This window comes from Carassius auratus, chromosome 6 (assembly GCF_003368295.1).
Source record: "Carassius auratus strain Wakin chromosome 6, ASM336829v1, whole genome shotgun sequence".
Taxonomy (NCBI): domain Eukaryota; kingdom Metazoa; phylum Chordata; class Actinopteri; order Cypriniformes; family Cyprinidae; genus Carassius; species Carassius auratus.
This window is the reverse complement of record NC_039248.1, coordinates 26,749,117-26,769,676: the sequence shown is the minus strand read 5'-3', so window position 1 is coordinate 26,769,676 and position 20,560 is coordinate 26,749,117. Positions and strand designations below refer to the sequence as shown.

General features: G+C 35.2%; 1 protein-coding gene across 4 annotated transcripts in view; it reads left to right on the top strand.

The window, feature by feature from the left end:
• Positions 1-20,560, top strand: part of LOC113104862 (solute carrier family 12 member 5-like) — a 129,741-nt gene that overhangs the window by 32,340 nt on the left and 76,841 nt on the right. Inside the window, exon 1 of one of the 4 annotated variants that reach the window (XM_026266154.1) lies at positions 9,796-10,139. The exons of the other annotated variants lie outside the window; for them this stretch is intronic. Within the exon in view, the coding sequence (XP_026121939.1) occupies positions 10,085-10,139 (55 nt within the window). The 5' untranslated portion in view covers positions 9,796-10,084. Of the gene's footprint in view, positions 1-9,795; positions 10,140-20,560 lie in introns of those variants that run through there. 4 annotated transcript variants of the gene reach the window in all.

The window sequence follows — 20,560 nt, the reverse complement described above, 5'->3', positions numbered from 1 at the left end:
CCTCCTGCTTCCAGCGACACTGTTTTTGTTGAAGTCATTTCTGTTCCCCCTGAGTTTCTCCCGCATCGTCTGGTGCTGCTGAACTCATTGCTGTAATGTGTTATTGTGGAATAGAACGGTTTGTTTGTCGTAGCACTGGACATTTATACTAGTGGAGAAAACTTTTCTGTGCTGCACTAAAAACCACTTGAGTATGTTGCAGTTAATAAGAAGGTCAATGCAGTGTAGAATTACATCTGATGGGCAGCAGTAATGACTTTGCCTTTTATTGCACTCTGGGTGCACTAAATTAATACATATATGTCTAGGACAGATGGGGTGCATTTATAGTGCCTGTGTTAACAAAATGCATTTATAATTGGGCAAAGAGACTTTGTCAAGGGTCATTTATTATACAGTATACATACATTTAGCTTAATTTGCTTTATATAGTAATATACTGCATGTCTTTCCTTTTAGTAGCCTAAAGGAATAGTTCGTGCAAAAATAACATTTCAACATTGCATTTTTTCAAACATTTATGTTTATTTAGAGTATTTATGTACTATTATGAATATTTTAAGCTAATATCTTTTATGTTTATATTTTCAGGTTTTATTTAAATTTGAGTTAATTTTACTTTTTAGTAATCTTAGGTGCTTTTGTAATTTTTTTTTTTTTTTTTTTTAGTTGTTGACTTTTTTCCCCATTTTTTTCATTATATTAAAATTCTTATACCATGGTATTTACATGGTACCTCATGGTTCCTCAATACATATGGTACCATTACACTTCCTGTTTTTTTTTTATGTAAGTGTAATTACTTTTACTCAGACTGGGGTCATCGTGTTACTATAATTCAAACAGGCACCTTGTAAGTGCATTGACTACAAGGTCTTAATTTGTCACACTTTAGCCTTTGATCAAAGCCAAAATCATCCTTTTTTCTGCCAATAGGCTCCGCCAAGCTCAATACTAATTGCTCTAACTGCTGTGCAATTTATTTGCTGTCAAACTGTGACTTCTGGTCACCAAGAAAAAAAAAACTGTTGGTTTACTCTGACGTCATAATATTTGTCCTTGCGTCTGATCCAGTAAAAAACACTCGTTCCTGCCCCATATATCCACATCTGCGTTTGTGAGACACAGATATTTGCCCTTCTTTCCAGCACCTTGAGGGAAAAGGTTTCACGATGCTTGGTACGGCTCCAAATTGAATAGCCAAACACAGTAATTGTACAAATAGCTGATTGCAATGCATCCTAATGCATAGGGTGACTGGTTAAGAAGAGATGTTTAGTGTAATTAGTAAATAACACGTTTGGACGAGCGAGAGTGCAGTCATAACCCGATGCAAGAGAACACCCTACAGCTGTTCACTTTGGGTTTCTTGATGCATTCACTGTACGATTCGTGTGCGTATGTGAGTAAAGATGGGTCAAAATACCTGTGTCCCACAGGTTAGGCTGCTTGTCTGAACAGGAGCTCCATTTGTATAGATATCTGAGTTCTTATAATGACTACACATCCCCCTGAGCTCAACCAGGGCCAAAAATGCCCTTTATTACCGTTCTACATGCAAATGCCATATGCAAATACAGGTTCATTAGATCTTCTCTGGATCTTCCGCTAACAATTCAGTTTTTTTCTCCCTGAGTATCGCTTTCCTTGCCCTCTTTTCTGTAGGGAGAAAAACTGGGTCAACTCCTGCTGTTGTCTATTTTCAGCTGGAGAAAATCACACAAATAGAAACAAATAACAATCAAAAGATATAGACAGCACTGACCTTTCAGTTCTGGTCCGTATGGGTGGATAAAGATGATTAAATAGCAATTTATTTATTTTTTTCTGTCTGAATCAATAACAAACCCTAAAGTCAACATGAAAATGGATATAATATATAATAATTAAATATTAATGAAAAGTATGTTTAATACATTTCTATAATTAAATTTTTATAAATTGTATAATTTCATATATATATATATATATATTGTATAAATATTCATATATATATATATATATATATATATATAGTATAAATATTAATATATTTTTTAACTTATAACAGGCCTGCACAGTTTGTTTATTAACATTTATACAAGTGTATATAATAAATAAATGTATATTCTATTTATATTTATAAATAAAGTTTTGAAGTGCCTCAAAAATATAAATTTATGAATACATATTAAATAAATAAATATAAATGAATAAATTTTCATTTATATTACTGCTTTATTAGAATTTGCATTAGAATTGTTGCAAAAAAATCTGTCCAAATGTAAGTATATACAGTAATTTATAGCTGTTTAAAATAAAAATATAAATAAATGAAGCGATGGAAATGCTTGTGGAAACATTTAATTTTGACTTTAGAGGCAAAGTGTGTATTTTTATGTAAAAAATACTTTCTCTTTTTTTCCTTCTCATTCCCTTTTTTTTTGTAAGCTTTCTGGAGAGATCTCATTTGTCTGAACAACAAATGTAATTAATCAATATTTTTGAAATTCAGTCCGGTGCGGCTGGTGGAGTATTATGTACATTAAACTAAACCAGTGTTGAGTTTGTCTTGTTACAGACTTGTGTATCAACTCCTTGTATCTTTTAATAAACCACTGAGATGTCAGCACTCTGTTTTCCTGAACTGTCAGGACGTATTAGATTCTTGTTGCATCCGGATTCCCAACACTGTCTTCATCAGCTCTCATCCCAAAGGATTTTTTCAGATGGAAAAAGCTTGCAATAGTTCTGTCAAGCTCACCTTTAAACCGGCAGGCCTGGAAGGAGCTTTTCTTCAGAGCTGATGGCTGTTTGCTGTTCGGCGTTAGATGGAGATTGGATTGCCCTTGATTTTGATTGCATGGATCAACCGTGTTTAATAAGTACACAACGCAGCGTCAGCCGTGTCGTAGCACTCCGTCTGGACTTTGATCTCTTTGAGAGGCTGTGGCCTGAAGAAAGGATGTGGCGCTCGTTTGATGATGCTGTGATCTGGACTGCTTTGCCTGGGAGTAGATCCATTGAACTTGGAGCAGCTGTGTTTTCTGTCAGCGCCTCCAGGTACTCTCATGCTCCTTTGCATCTTACAATGTAAAGTAATTCTCACGGGCAGCCCGAGTTGCTTTGGAGAAAGACACGTTTAAGGGACTGCAGAATTCATGGCATAAATTATCCATGTGTTTCAGTGTGCCTCGAGGATGAGGTAGCAGTAATAAACCATGCACGAAGCACTTGCACATGCTTATTAGATTTGTTTGTGAAAGAAACATTTCTGTAGGCAGTACATAAACAGATGTGTGCAGTATATGCCCATATGTATATTTATAATACATATAAAATAAATGTATTTATTGTTAATGCATATAAATATTTTATATAAAATAATATATTTAACCATTTTTATATTAAAATATATTATTATAGTTATTAATATAATTAATAATATTTTATGTACTACTGTTATATGCTGTTATTTTATTTTACAGTGTAGTACGAAAATAAATGTGTATCAAATAATTTCAAATAATTTAACTATACACGCACATGTACACATAAAGTTGTTATTAGTATTACTAGTAGTAGTATAAATAAATGAGTTATATATATTAGTGCTGCCAAACGATTAATTGCAATTAATCACATCCAAAATAAATGTTTTTGTTTACAAAATATATATGTGTGGGCTGTGTATAATGTTATTATGTATATAAATATGAACACATGCATATATATATTTAAGAAAAATGTTTTATAATTTATATATAATATAAAATATAAATGTATATGCACATAAATATTTCCAAAATATATACTGTATGTGAGTGCATCTATAAATACATAATAAATATACACACACACACACACACACACACACACATATTATGTTAACAAAAACTTTTATTTTGGATTAAATTAATCGTGACTAATCGTTTGACAGCACTGCTATTTTATATATATAGAGAGAAAATGATTCCATATATTTTTATAAACTATATTGTTTATTTTAATGAATTGAAAATTGAATACAAATATTTGTTATACTATTATTAATAATTATATATATTTATATATAATATATATGTCACGATCGTCAGCTGGAGTGCCCATGAACTCCCAGGACTATTGCATTTGGGGTCTGAACTACATTTCCCAGAATCCCGTGCCTAGGGTTAACCCCCGCCAGTTCCCCATTTCCAGTCCGCTATATATACTGTGTTTGGCCTCTCAGTTATTGCCAAGTCTTGTTAAGCCCAGTCTGACATCTCCGAGCGGTTCCCTTGTGTTTGTTCCTTCCGTGTCTGATCTTGGATTGTTTATTCCGTCTGTGATTCTCTGCCGCCTGCCCTGACCTCTGCCTGGTATTGTTTCTGTTTCTGGATATCCTTTGACATTCTCTACGCTGTTATCTGATTACTGCCTGTCTGACCATTCTCCAATAAATACACTGCAATCGGATACGAACGTCTCTGACTCCACGTTACTATATATATATTCTTTATATCCATTTTTAGAGAGGGTGAATATTTAATAAACAATATAGTAGACTATTCATGGCATAAATTATCCATGGGAGCAATAAATAGGCCAGAAATTCCTTTCCACATATGAAGCTCTCACACATGCCTCGATGAGGCTCTCCGACATTTACCAAGCATATCACCAGTCCTCTGCATCTCCAGAGTATGATTAGATTCGTTTGTGAGAGTGAAGGACGATTTCAGTGCAGTCCACTCAGAGAAAACCATTTGATTAAACTCACTGATAGATAAGAAGAAGGACATCTAGATGAAAGATTGGGTTGGAATCAGCGAATCTGATGCAGTTCTCACACTGAACTTCCACAGTACTTCAGGATCCGTATGCCAGTATCTCAGGGTGTGTGTGAGTCCTTTTAAAGGTTAATGAAGGGGCTTTGTGCTCTGGGCACAAACATTATCTGACTTTGAGTGCTAAGCGACTGAAGCTCCAATGAATCTAATGAAGAGGAAAGTCATTAGGAGAGAAGCTATCATGCTGTGTTCTCTCCGCTGCTCAGATGCGATAGCGGGGGCTGTGATGGACGATTGTTTGCTGCTTTATCACACTCTGTTTGTTTGATTTCCCAGGGCCGCGGCTCAAGGGTAGGTGGGCATTGACTCCCCCTCACTGAGCTCACCCTCCTCCTCAGCGCTCTAATTCAATTTCCACACGACATGGCCGCCCATCGTTCTGGTATTTTGATTGTTTGTCAGGCAGTGTGTTCATTGAGGAGCAGCCTTGAGCAGTAATACGGCTGCTTAGTCATCGACTTCAGAGGATCTCAACCTGGAGAGAATGGATCCCAGAGTCGCACCCTGAGCTTTTATTGTCAGTCGCTTACTAATTAAGATTGGCTGCGAAGGTTGTTTCAATCACTGAGGTCTTTCTCGTCTGCGTGTGTGCCAGTGCGCAGTAATGAGATCTTTAATGCTTTGTGGTTGTATGTTCAGGACGGATGTTGCTTTGTGTTGTTTTTAACTGGAATGGATGGGTCTTAGGGGCGCTTCAGTAAATATGGTAACAGATCCTTTGGTGTGAGGAAAGATTCAGGTCAAAATAAAGCATCCTAGTTTCAAAATTCAAGATTATTTGCTGAGTTTAAGCAGATATCCATCATGACTTTGTAAGGGCTCCAGAAATTCTGAAAAAACTTTTGTCTTTCTGCTTGTAAATCCTTGCTGATATTGATCATTTAATAGCAAGAACAATATTAGTTACTAAATTAAATTACTTTATGGTAATTTTATATTTCACAACAATATAATAGACAATCTGCAGTGTTTATGACATTTCTTTATGTTATTCAATCTCACTGGATTATTACTATTAATGGCAAAATAAATGTTTGGTAACGTCATATAATATATATACGCATGCACATATTTATATTACTATTTTTATTTTTGTAGCTACTGTTTCTGGGGTTTTTTTCTAGATTTTTCTGAAAATCTTTATATGTAAAAAAAATAAAATAAATATTTTTTTTGTATGTTTAAAAGTTATTTCCAACATTTCACAGACTTTTCTCCAAAATCAGTGTGGAAGATGTGGGTAAAAAAAAAAAATGCTTATATGTGAATTAATCTGCCCACACAAGAGGCCTTGCTATATTATTGACTATAACATCATTGTGTAAGTGCCCTCTGACTCTGAGTCAGCTTTGCAGGGCAGTCAGGTGTGTAATGCCATCATGTGACAGGCGTGTGTGTGTGTGTGTGTGTGTGTGTCTGTACCGCCTCTGTGCTTCTGCTCCCAAACCAACCCAGCTGTTTGACAATGCCACCTGATCCTGCCCTGCTGTGTGTACAACAACTCTCACTACTGACCCACAATCCTCAGTGCTTAGTTAAAGCCCCGGGGAGAGACAAACTCACCTGGAGCACTCTGGCTCTCTGGCTCACTCTCATTGGCTGTGTCACTTTATATGGATTGTGATTGGTTAACAGCCTAGTGGATGAGTACCTGAGCTGCCAGCCCATTGGTTGAATGGAATGGACAGCTTTTTATATAATATAATAAAATTAATATGATATGATATGATATATGATGTAATGTAATTATATAGAATTAATATGTATTCATATATAATAATAATAATAATAAAAATGTTTTTGGTTGCCACGAAAAGTGGATATGTCAGCTTTAAATTGGCCCATAAATAAGGTTATAATTAGATAATTTCAAGTGCATAATGTACATTATCATGCGACATTATTTAATGATTATTGCTATTGTGAAATTGGTCCTGCAGATTTAAATTATTTCTTGAATCATTGATCTTGTTGTTAAGTGTCTGATCATGGATCAGATTAACAGTTTCTGCCTCATAGCTGATCAAACAGGTGACAGCATGCCAACCACTTACAGGAAAATAGTGGTGACTTTTGTATGCATATGAAAAACATGCAGTATGTTAGGTTATTGTGTACAGTGCCTGTTTCTTCTCCGTCTCTGCCAATGGTATGAGGTTGGTATGAGCCGCTTGTGTCGTAGAGGTGCATTCAGAAGAGCGCTGACAGCTTTTGTAATTGAGTGCTTACAGGTCACAGACCATTTGAGATGCGACAGAGTCTTCCTGACAGCTTTCAGCCCAAAAATAGCTCCATTCCAGCTGAGTCGCCCGAGTGGCTCATCTTGTACGGTGGTGTGGAATTGAGAACGAGAGGCACACGACATTCAGAGAACGTCTCGCAAACCTCCATCAAACGGTCCTTCAGTGGGTGTGTGTGTGTGTGTGTGTGTGTGTGTGTGTGTGTAACTAATTCAACAGACGAGTTTGGTGCAAGTTTTAAATTTATATGAAAGGCTTGCAGAATATAAGTGTGTTTGTCATTAGTTAATATTAGTGTTGATATTGGTTGGTGAAATGTTTTAACATGGATTTATTTATTATGTATATTATCATTCAATTCTTGGGGTTTACTTCTAATGTTAATAAAGTTTTTTGCCAAAAAAAATAAAAAAATATTGGAAAAATGATTAATTCTCACCCTCTGTCTTAAACTGGGAAAATTATTATTTCTGACCCTTTGTCTAAAACGACTTGTTTTAAGGGGTGGGGCCTTTAAGACTTATCAATAACTGACCACTTATGATTGGCTAACGTCATTACATAGGAAACCGTATCAATGCCCTGCCCCCTCACCATCGCATGTGAGAGTTTGACCATATGATCAAAATTAAACAGTCATTACCAGACGAAGCATTAGGAAATCATTTACTTAGGGTTTGTGATGCAAATTCATCTTACAATAAAGAGTGGACCCTCCAAGACACTGTGCCACATTTACAAAACAAAATCCTCTGAACAATCCTCAGTCACGATTCAGAGTGCCATTAAAAATAAACTATCCACTTATTTTTTATGCTGGAATCCTTCTGATATCTGTACAAAGATACAAACCAGTGGTTTGAACAATCTTTCACTGCATTTGTCCTGACAACAGATTTGTGCACAGTGCCAGAACATGAACGAGGATCTGTATACTGTATCCAGTGTAGACAATATGATTGGGCAGGGACTGTAATTTCTATTTGCTTTTGACATGATGCGTCACTCATATTCAGTGTAATCAAGTGTCAGCCAATAGCGGCTGAACGCCAGTGGGCGGGGCCTATGATGAGAAGAAGCCTATTCGTCGGTGCCTTGCTCTGGAGGCGGTGTTTATGTAAATGCAAATGCAAAAGTCATCATGCACTTCAGATCCAAACGAGACGTTTTTGGAGCTTGATTAAATACAGTAAATGCTTTGTTTATAGTGAGGAGGACGTTTTAAGTTATGAAACTCGCAAGATGTTTTAATGGTACAAAGATCTCTTTTATGCCAAAATATCTAGGCAAATTTGATTTCTCATCGCATGACCCTTTTAAATAAAGATCCTATTTTTGGTACTTTTTGAACTTTCTCTCATTAGCAGTGTTGTTAACGGTGTGTTTTGTAACAAGATTCAAAACAAAACAAAAAGCGCTAATAAAGATAATGAATATGGATCCATTACCTGCTGTAGAAAATGAAAAATGCAGATTACATTGGTACCTCGACTGAAATCACCTGAGATTAACAAGACAGGTGATCTTGTTACCACTTCAGTTTCAATCTCATTCTCACTTTAGTTGCATCGGGACCCAGCATACACACAAGTACATGAGACGCATAGTCTCTTTTCAGAAGAAGAGCTGCTGAGCTTTCCAGATGTTATAGTTAGTGTGTGTGTGTGTGTGTGTGTGTGTGTGTGTGGTAATTGTAAATAATCCCCTACAACTGCACCGGCGGCGTCTATTTCTCATGTAGACACTTTAATGTCTTTCAAAGGCATGTGGATTGTTTTTGTGACTCATGGTGAAATGCCTTTTTCTTTCTTTCGCCATCTTCCATGCCACGCAGTTCTGTCCCCATTAATAGTTTTTGTGTAACTGCAGGCTACCTGGAATTTGCTTCTGAACTGTGCTTCTGTTCCTCGGCTGGACAATCCAGGCCAGAATCTGAATGCTGCGTTTGGATAAAAGACCCCAGCTTGCATCTGTGTCCCTTCTATCTCTGTTTTCCACTCTATTCTTTCCCATCTCTGTTTGCACTGAGACTCCAGTGATGTCAGCAGCCAATCACATCGATTGTGTTTTACAAAACAAATTCGCAGGCACAAACTGCAGTTGTTTGGTGACATGAACGGCTGAAAGAGGATTTTGACCAACATACAATAGATAAATGATTCCTCAGGAGAGGAATGTGCATTTACCATTTACATGAAATAAAAAAAACATCCACCAATAAAGGAAGAACTCAAACCATATTTAAAAGGTTTAAAGCTATTTAAATCATAATTTTACAGTTGTTTAAGGGTTTGTTGTGTTGCCATGATTCAATGTAACTAATTTTTTCATGTTAACATTTGGCTGTTGAGTGTTCACTTCTATTGCAGGAGCCTTATTTTAGATTGTAGCCATTTTTGGTGTTATGATCAGCCCAGAATATTCCTTTAATATCTATTGAAATTTAGCTTTTCAGATGACTTTGGTTTCAGGATACCTAGATATTTAATAAAACCAGACACCCTTGAAATATTTTTTTTCCATTTATTTTTTTCTATTTTAACCCTTTTAATTATTATATTATTTTATATTATTTATTTTTACAGTATTTTTGGTGAATATTTTTTCAAAAGAGCATGTGTGCATGGATACCCATGTGCATGAGCGAACAAGAGGGAGAAAGATAGAGAGACAGAGAGAGAGAGAGAGAGAGAGAGAGAGAGAGAGTGAGTGTTCCGTCATCCTGTAAACTCCAGCCGCTCTGAGCTGTCATACCCTCCTCCTACGAGATAGAGAGAGAGAGAGAGAGAGAGAGAGAGTCACGCTACAGCCAGGAGAGGAGAGGAGAGCGTGAGAAGAAGAGAATCGGAGGAGAAAAAACGCACATCTCTCGCTCCGTCGGCCGGTAACTTCCTCTGGGCTCTCGGCAGGGGAAGACAGGCGCGCAGATCGCTCCATCTTTTTCTCACACATCTCCTCGTTTGGCCATTCTTCAGCTTCTGTCCCCTGAGTGGAGGACAGTTTTGGGGGAGCGAGGGCATTCGGAGAGGCAGGATGGTCAACAACCTGACCGAATGCGAGGAGGCAGAGGGGGCCGCCAACAGCCAGGGTGAGTGGAGGAATCTCTGGCTTCTCATCCGCGCTCGAGCGCTTGCACACACCCACTCACGCTGACACGGATGGTCCATACTGATGGAGGGAGGGTTTGAGCCATGGGTTCTGCTGTTGCTGCCCACCACAGGTCCTCTCCTGTCTTACTGCATGGCTGCTGTGAGTGGAATAGTAATAAGAGGTTGTAGTTGTGTGTGTCCATGTAGCGAGCAACACCGTGTGCCTGTGTGTGTTTTGAAGCTTGGTACACAATGAAATGGAAAGGGGAACCTCTCACTACCGTCATACACAGTCATAGTCCTCTGGTAGAGACGTACATGCCGTCTTAATGCTGGGGCTCTTTTAGTGCTGTTTAAGGTCTGTGAAAAAAATTACATGGTTATTGTATTATTATTATTGTATATTTTTGTCATTATATCATTATTATTCATGACCTTTTTATTATTTGTTTATTATATAATTTTTTTCATTCTTGAGGCAAGTTGGAGAATGCTGTGCCCTAATACTGTAATGATTATTTTGTATTTTATTTGATGTATTTCATTACTTTAAATTAGTTTTTTATTTTATAATTTTTCTGTTCCTTTTATCTATTTAAATTTTATTATTTTCCTAATTTTTTTCATTTTTATTTAAAGCTATTTGTTTGATTTCAAATTACAGTATTTTGTTTTATTTAATGTTATTTATTTTCATCTTTTTATGACATTTAAATTGTTCCATGGTTTCACTCTACATTACTGTAACCATAAAATTAAGGTTCTTCGCCTGCTTAGTCAACGTTTGCTGCTCCCATATTTTGGACAATGAAATGTCATTCAATTAATTTTACATCTTCAAACATGATCTGATCAGTGTGTTTAACAGCAGCTACTGGTGTGTGTTAAGACTCTTTGATCATTGCAGTTTTTCACGCAGCACATACATCCCACTCACAGTTATGTGGCACAAATCAAATTAGGGGACAGTGTTTAATGACATTTCCCTACATGGTTTTCTGTGTGTTGTCGTCCTCTACAGCATTGGATTAGAGCGAGTCTACGTATAGTATTTCTCCTCTTGCTGCCACAGATTTATACCTGTTAGGTCTGTATAATGCTCTGTAAACCCAAACCCAGAGTCAAATCCAGGCGTGTGGATGTGCCGCTGTCCGTGGTGCTGAAACCAGCTAAGCAGCAACACAATCAGTCAGTCCTGCCTGGCGCTGTCCAGGGTCCTGATTTATCCCTTTCATTACAAGCTAAGGCAGATTATCAGGAGATTTAGGCGAGCATCTCGCTGTCCCACTACACTAAGATGAAAGGCATCCGTCCTCCAGATGCATCTGCGTCATCCGCTCAGGCATATTCATAAGATACTGCTCTGTTAATTATTTGCAAGAGACTTTGTTCCATGCTTGATGGACAAATAATTTATTTTGAAGGGTGTACATGCTTATAGCAAGATCAAAATTATAAAGAATATAGGAATAAGCATATATATATATATATATATATATATATATATATATATGTGTGTGTGTGTGTGTGTGTGTGTTTGTGTGTGTGTGTGTGTGTGTGTGTGTGTGCACAAATATTTATCTGCTATTTTTTTAATAAAATAAAATAAATAAATATTGACTATGCATTTTAATACACCTGGACTTGTTTTAGACTTTTAGCATAATAAACAAATTTCTTATTTCATATTTTGTTTTGCTGCATTTAGTTTCATTTGTGTCTTTCGGTGACTTGAAGGACTCCAGCAGAGAGTCCCGACCTGTCGCTGAGCTAGTGTTCACTGATGTGTGACTCTTAGTGCACTGTAATCTCATCTATCAGGTCATCATTGCATAAATCTTCATCGCTGTCACTGTGACAAAAGTGGCTCTTTGCTCAGGGGACATAATAGAGGTTTGTAGCTCCCCTACTATTGCATATACAACTCCTAAATTTTGAATTTCACTCAATTAAGTTGTATTAGTGCATGTGGACTTGTTTTGGTTAAAAATGTATTTGTATATTTAAAAATAATTAACCCTTAGCAATCACATATTTGTGTTAGAACTCAATGCAACTGCAAATGCAACAAAATGTAGTTTTAGTAATTACTTTTCTCTTTTCATCACTTGACCTTCACTTGTGAAGCAGTATTTGATGTTTATCAACAGGGTGATAAATTTGAGGATGTCAGCGATAGACACAGGATAGATCTCTGAGAAGGTCTTATTGTGCTATTTGTCAGTGCTGCGGCTGTGCGGATTGTACAGTGACACGACAATCAGTCACTGTTTTACACTGTGATCTCTGATGATTAATGCATTTGTCATGTTCATTTTTTGTCCGTTCATTTTCTGAACACAGTTTAAGATATTTTAGATTTAGTCCGAGAGCTCTCAGTCCCTCCATTGAAGCTGTGTGTACGGTATACTGTCCATGTCCAGAAAGGTAAGAAAAACATCATCAAAGTAGTCCATGTGACATCAGAGGGTCAGTTAGAATTTGTTGAAGCATCGGAAATACATTTTGGTCCAAAAATGACAAAAACTACGACTTTATTCAGCATTGTCTTCTCTTCCGTGTCTGTTGTGAGATTTCAAAACACTGCAGTTTAGTGATATCCGGTTCGTGAACGAATCATTCAGTGTAACCGGATCTTTTTGAACCAGTTCACCAAATCGAACTGAATCGTTTTAAACGGTTCGCATCTCTAATACGCATTAATCCACAAATGACTTAAGATGTTAACTTTTTAATGTGGTTGACACTCCTCTCTGAGTTAAAACAAGCCAATATCCCGGAGTAATGCATGCACTCAAACATTACACTGACTGAACTGCTGTGAGAGAGAGAACTGAAGATGAACACCGAGCCGAGCCAGATAACGAACAATAGACTGACTCGTTCTTTGGGTTTTGAGTTATTAATGACATCATTTTCATTTTTTCGGTGAACTAACCCTTTAAGAAGATCCATTGGCGTCCTCCATTCAGATCCTCATCAAACCCTCACATTTATGGCAGAAATGGTCTGAAAATATATTGTGTATGTGATAGAATCATAATGTCAGAGTTCAGAAAGACTGATTTGATGTCTTTCTTTAGTTCCCTCTGGGTCTGCATGTCTCTGTTTATCTGTTTTGTCCTCAATCGCTCTGATCCTCTTCATCGAGGGGTTAATGACTGTCCCTTTTCTCTTTTGTCTCGCTCTCATTCTCACTGCAGTGTTTTATGTCTGCTGAAGGTCTTTAATAATGTTTAGTTAAGGCTGTGAGCGGCTGGGTGTTTCACCAGAGGTTCTCCTAATGCGTCACAGGAGCCCCGGTGTTTAAGGAGCAATGAACCGCGTAAACTGTACGAATGTCACTGCGTTTGATGCAACTCCCTTTCAGTTTCAAATGCTAAAACAATTGGTCTAGTATTAGAATGAATTTTTGTGTTTGTTTGTGGTTAATAGTTAATATGTGGCTCATCTGCTGTCAACTGACACTAAACCACCAGCTGATTAACAGAAGAAATGTGAGAGAAACAATCCCCGCAGCATTTGTTTGACATTTTCTATATATTCCAGTGACATTCTGACATTTTTATAGTGTCGAAATATGTTTTGGGGCTGCTGTAGCGAGAGTATAAATGTGTTTCTTAATGATGTGATTAGCTTTAGCAATAGGACGGCACACATACTACACATGTCCAATAACTAATAGCTTTAAAAGGAAAAAACGAACCCTACAGTAAAGGTGATGGTAATGAATACTAATTCAGAGGCAATTATGTCAACCTTAAAACATTTAAAACAACTCAATAGAAAAACAGTGTATATATTTGTCGTTCTTTTATGAAGCTTATGAGCAGACTGATCGCTATAATGTGAGTTATTTATTTTATTTTATTTTCTGCACTAAATTCTCATTAATTTTATGTGGCAAAAATGTCATTACTGTAATAAGACAATAATACAGTACATTATCCATAAATGATGCACGACCCATAAGATTTATTTTTAATTGGAAAGTGTAGAGATTTGTCATTTTGTTAAGAAGCTTATGGACAGACTGCCTACAGTAATATGTAATATTTTATTTCATTCTCACCCCAAATCCTAAAGAAAAATGGAGCACATCTGTACTACATTCTTATATTATGTGACAAAAATGTCATTACTGTAATTAATTAGACAATGGGACATTTATGATACATTATTTAAACTGTTAAATATTTGTCATAATTGTATTTGTTGCAAGTTCTTTGTTTTAAAAAAAGCAAATGAGCAGCATTTTTTCATTTAATACAGCAACAAAAAAAATACAGTATTACAGTAATGTGAGTCAGTGAGAAAGAATATAGTTACAATAAATGTCTGAATGTGTTAAGAAAATTAGAGTTTTTGGCTTAATTGTCATTAAAAATAATGACACAAACCAAAAATCATTATGACCCTATAATAGGGGTTGTTTGATTTATGCAAAAGATAATTTCTTGGTTCTTTCCTCTGGTTTTGGGGTGAAATATTCCCTGGTTTCTGTAGGTGCGAGCATGTAGGAGAGATGTTTTGCAGTTGTTCTCAGTGTTTCCACGATAGTTACCACTGCATTGCTCACCATCAAGGCTTGGCGAGTGTGTGCATATGCTCAAGAGTGCAAGAGACTCATTCCAGAGCATAAATAAGATGGCTAGAGAGTGAAATAATGAGGTGGTCAACAAGTACTTTGAATAAACAAGTGGCCCAAGGGCTAAATAATAAATGGCATGACTGCGATGTAGTGCTTCCCTTCACATGCTGCACAGGAAGTGCTCTTATGACACTTGATGCCTACAGTGATTACCGTAGTAAAATCAGTCAACTCTTGAGGAATGGGAATGTCAAGGTTTCTCAGCGCTGTTGGTAAGATCTTCAGCTGTGATTTTGGATTATGGTACAGTAGCTGGTTTGTGACTGGTCCACTGTTAACCAGGTGCTAATACACAAAGAAATGTCATACTGTATGTTATTATTTAAAAAATATTTACTTACTCACTTGAAGAAAATGTAATCGATTTTTAGGACCTATTTGGTTCAACTGGTCTACAAGATTAAAGACAGAACAACATGTATATAAATTATTTATTTATAATCATTAATAGTGTTTGTGTCATTATTATTTTAATGTATTATTATTATTATTATTATTATTATTATTATTATTATTATTGCATTGACAAATGAGCTGGTAACCATGAACCTGCCTGGTCATATGTGTTTTGTTTGTTTGTTTTTGTTTTGTTATTGTTGCTGTTTTCTCAGCTTGATGAAAATTAAGTTGATTTTAAGGACAATGAAGTTTACTTTATTTATTAATGAATTATTATTAACATTTGTACCTTGTATTTTAATGATTTTTTTGATGTCAGTAGTATAGAAAAAACTACTTTTTTATAATAATATTATTATCACAATTTTGGGTTGAAAATGTGACCTGGACAGGGGTTAATATTGAAAAAAATGTAGTAATAGTCAAAAGTACATTGTAATGGTCAAAATTATAGATTTTTTCTTTTATGCCAAAAATCATTAGGATATTAATTAATGATCATGTTCCATTTTGTACATTTCCTACCATAAATATATCAAAACTTAATTTCTGTTTAGTAATATGCATTGTTAAGAACTAAAATATGATTTTTAGATTTTTTTGCACCCTCAGATTCCAGATTTTCAAATAGTTAAATCTCAGCCAAATATTGTCCTATCATAATAAACCATACATCAATTGAAAGCTTATTTATTCGGCTTTCAGATTATGTATAATTCTGAGTTTTGAAACTGTAACTGTTACTGTAAGTTTAGTGGTCCATGGTCACACACACACACACTATTCACTATATATATACAATATATACACATATTCCATTTAGAAAACAATAGTGTTATCATTATTTTAAGGAGAAATATGACCTGGACTTTTGACATTAACCAGTTTTAGCAGCTCACGTTCTGACCAGGAAATGACCAGAACTAAAGGCCAACCTGAACCAGCTAAAACATGTAAAAGCAACTGTTCTGGTGGCTATGAAGTGCTCATATCTCCAGTTCCATCCAGCTTTATTTCTCCCTGCTTTACACAGAGCGACTAATCAAGAGACTCCAGCTGAATGAGCTGGACCTTTTCCATTTCAAGGTTATATGATATGATTCACTCTCATCATTAGACCAGCAGAACAAAAAGTGTTTGGTACAGTTGTGTAACACGCAGATGTCATTTAAAGCTCTGAATGTCTCACGGAGACCAAGTCTAATTACTGAAGGGTTTTGTAACGATACTTTATGACTGCAAACACCCACACTCCTCTCTCGGCCTATTTCTCCCTCTGATACAAATCTAGTAAACGAGTCCAGAAATGCCAGGTTGTCGTGAGTTAAGTTGGATTAGACGGTTGTTGTTAAATCATATTGGGATTTTGAGCACAAAACAAGTTTCTCATTTGCTTGCAAGTAGCATTAGGACATCTGAAGGGTTTTGAAGGGTATGTTGTGGTCAGGGAAGTGAGCTGTTGGAATGCAGGGCAGAATTGGGCCAGTTTAATAAAACCTGAAAATAACTTGAACCTCCATGTGCCTTTGGGGTGGATCTTGACAACAACAATAAACTAGCAATTTCTGAAGAACATTAACTGGCTTGTGCAAGTCCAGGGTGCTTCTATATGCCAGTGTTATGTTTATACTATTCATGCATTTATTGAAAGGATAGTTTAACCAAAAATGAAAAAATTGAGGTCAATAGTCAATGGCTAAAAATGTATTGGACATCAGTTGATCTCTACACTAATAGTTGCCATATATATAAATTTGCTCCCTCTTTGTTCTGTAGGATTCGTGCAATTTGACTTTTGCTTGATTATATAGTGATGCACTATAGTGAACCGATCCACCTCCATCATTTGTGGGTGCACATGAACTTCCAAAAATGATTTGAGCCTCCTCAGATGGAGCTAATATTAATTTCCATGGTTACACATCACTGGATGAAAAGCAGTTGTTTATATATAGAGAGAGATATTCCTGTTTAGCTTAATTTTAGCATTTCATCTTTTCAATTTTATCACATTTATTTCTGTGAATTGTCAAATTTTGAGATTTTTTTTTTTTTTTCAGTTTTATTACAGTTGCTGAAATAAATTTTAATTTCAGTTAATAATAATGTTGTTCATTCATATTCAGTTATTTAGATTATTTTTTACTATTTTTTACATTCTTTCTATAAGCCTTTGTATGAGTTTCAGTTTTTTAATAAGTCTTTAGCTTTAATGTACATTTATTTCATTTTATTTAAATGAATATCCAGTTTTTTAAGTGTTGGATGTAATATTTAGATTTTTTTTAAGCTTCATTTCAATTACTGAAAACTATTTTAATAATGTTATTGCAGTTTACAATAACAACGCTGATCTATTTGATTTCTATGGTGTTATTTATTTATACATTATTTACAGTTATTTAGATTAAGCTGCAATTTTATGTGCTATTTATATGCTTTTGCATTAGTTAGATTATATATTATATTATACTTTATATATAATCTTTACTTTACATTTATTTTAGGTTTAGTAATTTTAGCACTTCAACATAATTACGTTTATAATTAAATTCATAAATAAATTTTAATTAAACAATTTTAATATTTTTAGTTTTAGTTAACAAAAACAGTGCAGTGCTATGCAGTTCCTGACTTCTATTTACTCGTCTATTCATTTTATATATATTTTTTATGTTGTATTACATTTAAATTTACAGTAGATGTATTGAACTTTTATGATTTTTGTTTCTTTGCATACATTAGTTAGCTTTTGCTACCATGCATGTTACATATACATGCTAGCATGCTAAATTTGAGTACAAACATGCTATTATAATTCATACAATGCCATCAATAAAAATGTCTAATCAGGTTTTTTTTTAGTTCGTTAGTCTATCAAACCCTTGAATCCATCTGAACATAACCGGCTAATCATCAGCCGCTGAGAGATGTGTTCGCTGATGGATGGGAAAGTGTCAGCAGAGATGTCTTCAGTCTGAAGTGTGTGTCCTCCCACAGCAGGAGTCAAAAATAGTCCCGTCTAAATCCATAAGAGCAGTTTGTAATTGGTGCTGTATGGGGACAGCTGGATGACAGACGGATGGGAGGGAAATATGGAGCTACTGGAGGAGAATTAAAGGAATGCTGGGTAATTGGCCGGCATGAGAGAGGGATCAAAATCGGCCTGCCTCCGACTGATGCCCAACTCTCCATTACGCCACACACATACTTCACATGGAGCCTAATAAGGGAGCAGGGCTTAGCATTGATGTTTATATATAGAGTCATGTGAGCACTGGTGATGCAAGCCTTTGAAAAATAACATAATGTGATATAATTCAGAGGAAATTTTGAAACAAAATCATTTTTGTGTATTTCATTATTTTTGCGAGTGTGTTTAATTATATCTAATTTCTCTTTATTTATCTTATTTTACATGTAATTTGATTAGTATTTATTTTTATTTACTTATTTATTTATTATTTTATTAAAGTACATAAGACTAGAATATACAGTACATACCATGTTATATAAATACGTATGTATCTTCAACTTTTGTGTTAAAAAAATTATTTATTTAATTCGGTTCGATTGATTTTCAGTTCAGTTCTGATGGCATGGTATTATTTCAAATGTAAAATTAGATAAATAAATAAAAAAAACTCCTGTGCACTTCTGTACACTGGAAAAAAAAACATGGATTATCATATATCTAATGCAGATTTATTTTGAGAGAAGTATTGTATTTCCTTTTTTTACCAAAAATGTCCTTGGTGGATGATAAAACTCTGTGTTCCTCAGATATGGCTGTGCTATAAACGAGTAGTGGGAGCACTTACAGTAAACGCTAATGGTGTGTGTGAATAATTCGGGTCGTGTTGGGAGGAGTTTCAGTGTTGGAGTTATTATTATACTCCATTATTTCTGTCATTCTCAAAGCATCTCCAGTCAGATAGGTTTATGCATGCATGACCTCTTAAAAAACTGAAATTAATACTTGAATATCTTGTTTCTCCAGTTAATATAGGTATGATTGTCTTTGTAAATAAAACAAGACTGAAAGAATTTTGTGTTCGTGAAACCATTTCACAGGCTGTTTTTTTTTTCTGACATATTTTTGTCATATTTTATGCACAAACAGTGTCTCAAGTCTTTCATATCTTGCAAGCAAGTCAACGAGCAAATCAAACCACTCAGGGATTTTCTGTGTGATTGTGAATGCTCTCACATGTGAGTCAAGTTGTAGTTAACTCTGGAGCACTGAAGAATGTAAATAAATGGTTTGTCATCACTGTATTAGAGGAGCACTAAGAAACATGTGATTGTGACTGGGGCCCTGTGGGAGCACCGTCATGTTTCAAAGACTCTCTTTTTTCAGCATATGTTTAAAATATTTGAAGCCATCATGCTGAGTGAGGCTGGAGGGAAGGAGCAGGAATATTCTTTCTGTCCTCGGTTGATTTCGAGTGACAGGTGAAGCTGTAATTTACATTCAGAGAGGAGAAGCCGTCACTTGCTGTCTGTCCTCTAAAGCGAGATCCAATCCTCTGTCACGCTTCCCTGTTTCACATTTAAGAGGGTAAAAGTGCTCTCTGCTTACACTAGGACGAACATACAGGTATCTGTCTGCTTGTGAATTCACAGTTAAGAAGCTCTGATATACAGGAAGCCTTGGGCCAAAAATCCCAAAGGAATGCTAATGAAATTCTATTATAATGTAGATGCAATTCTAAAGGAATCTACCAAGAATCCACTAAGAGTCCTATTCCTGATTTGAAGTTAATTTCCAGTAGGATCTTATTTTATTTTATTATGTTGAAACAGGAAAATTGTAAAATAATAATAATAATTATCAATAATAATTTAAGGTTTGTATGTCAGTATATATTAAAACATAATGTATTGATCAAAGCTGCATTTTCAGCATCATTAGAATGCTTGCTTTTTTTATTAATATTAATATGATGATTTATTATGCATATCATTTTTATGATATGCATTTTATGATATGCATTGATAATCTGATTTTTATCAATGTTGAAAACAATTGTGCTGCTGAATTTTTTTTGTAAACAATGCTAAAAAAATTCAGGATTCTTTGATTAATAGAACAGCATTTATTTTAAATAGATTTTAAATATCTTTATTTTAAATATTCATCAGTTTAATGCATCCATTAAAAGTATTAAGTATTAAGTATTTTTTTTAAAAACACAGTAGCTATCAAATGAAGTCAAACTACTGTTTTTGTTAAATGGGACTTTTGTCCTTTAATAAAGATGTTTATGAGTAATTGTCAACATTAGGAGTCCAAACTAGACCACTTGAGGTCCAAGAACCAGTTATTTTGTAATTGTGCAATGCAAACACTGTTGTTATTGTATCTCA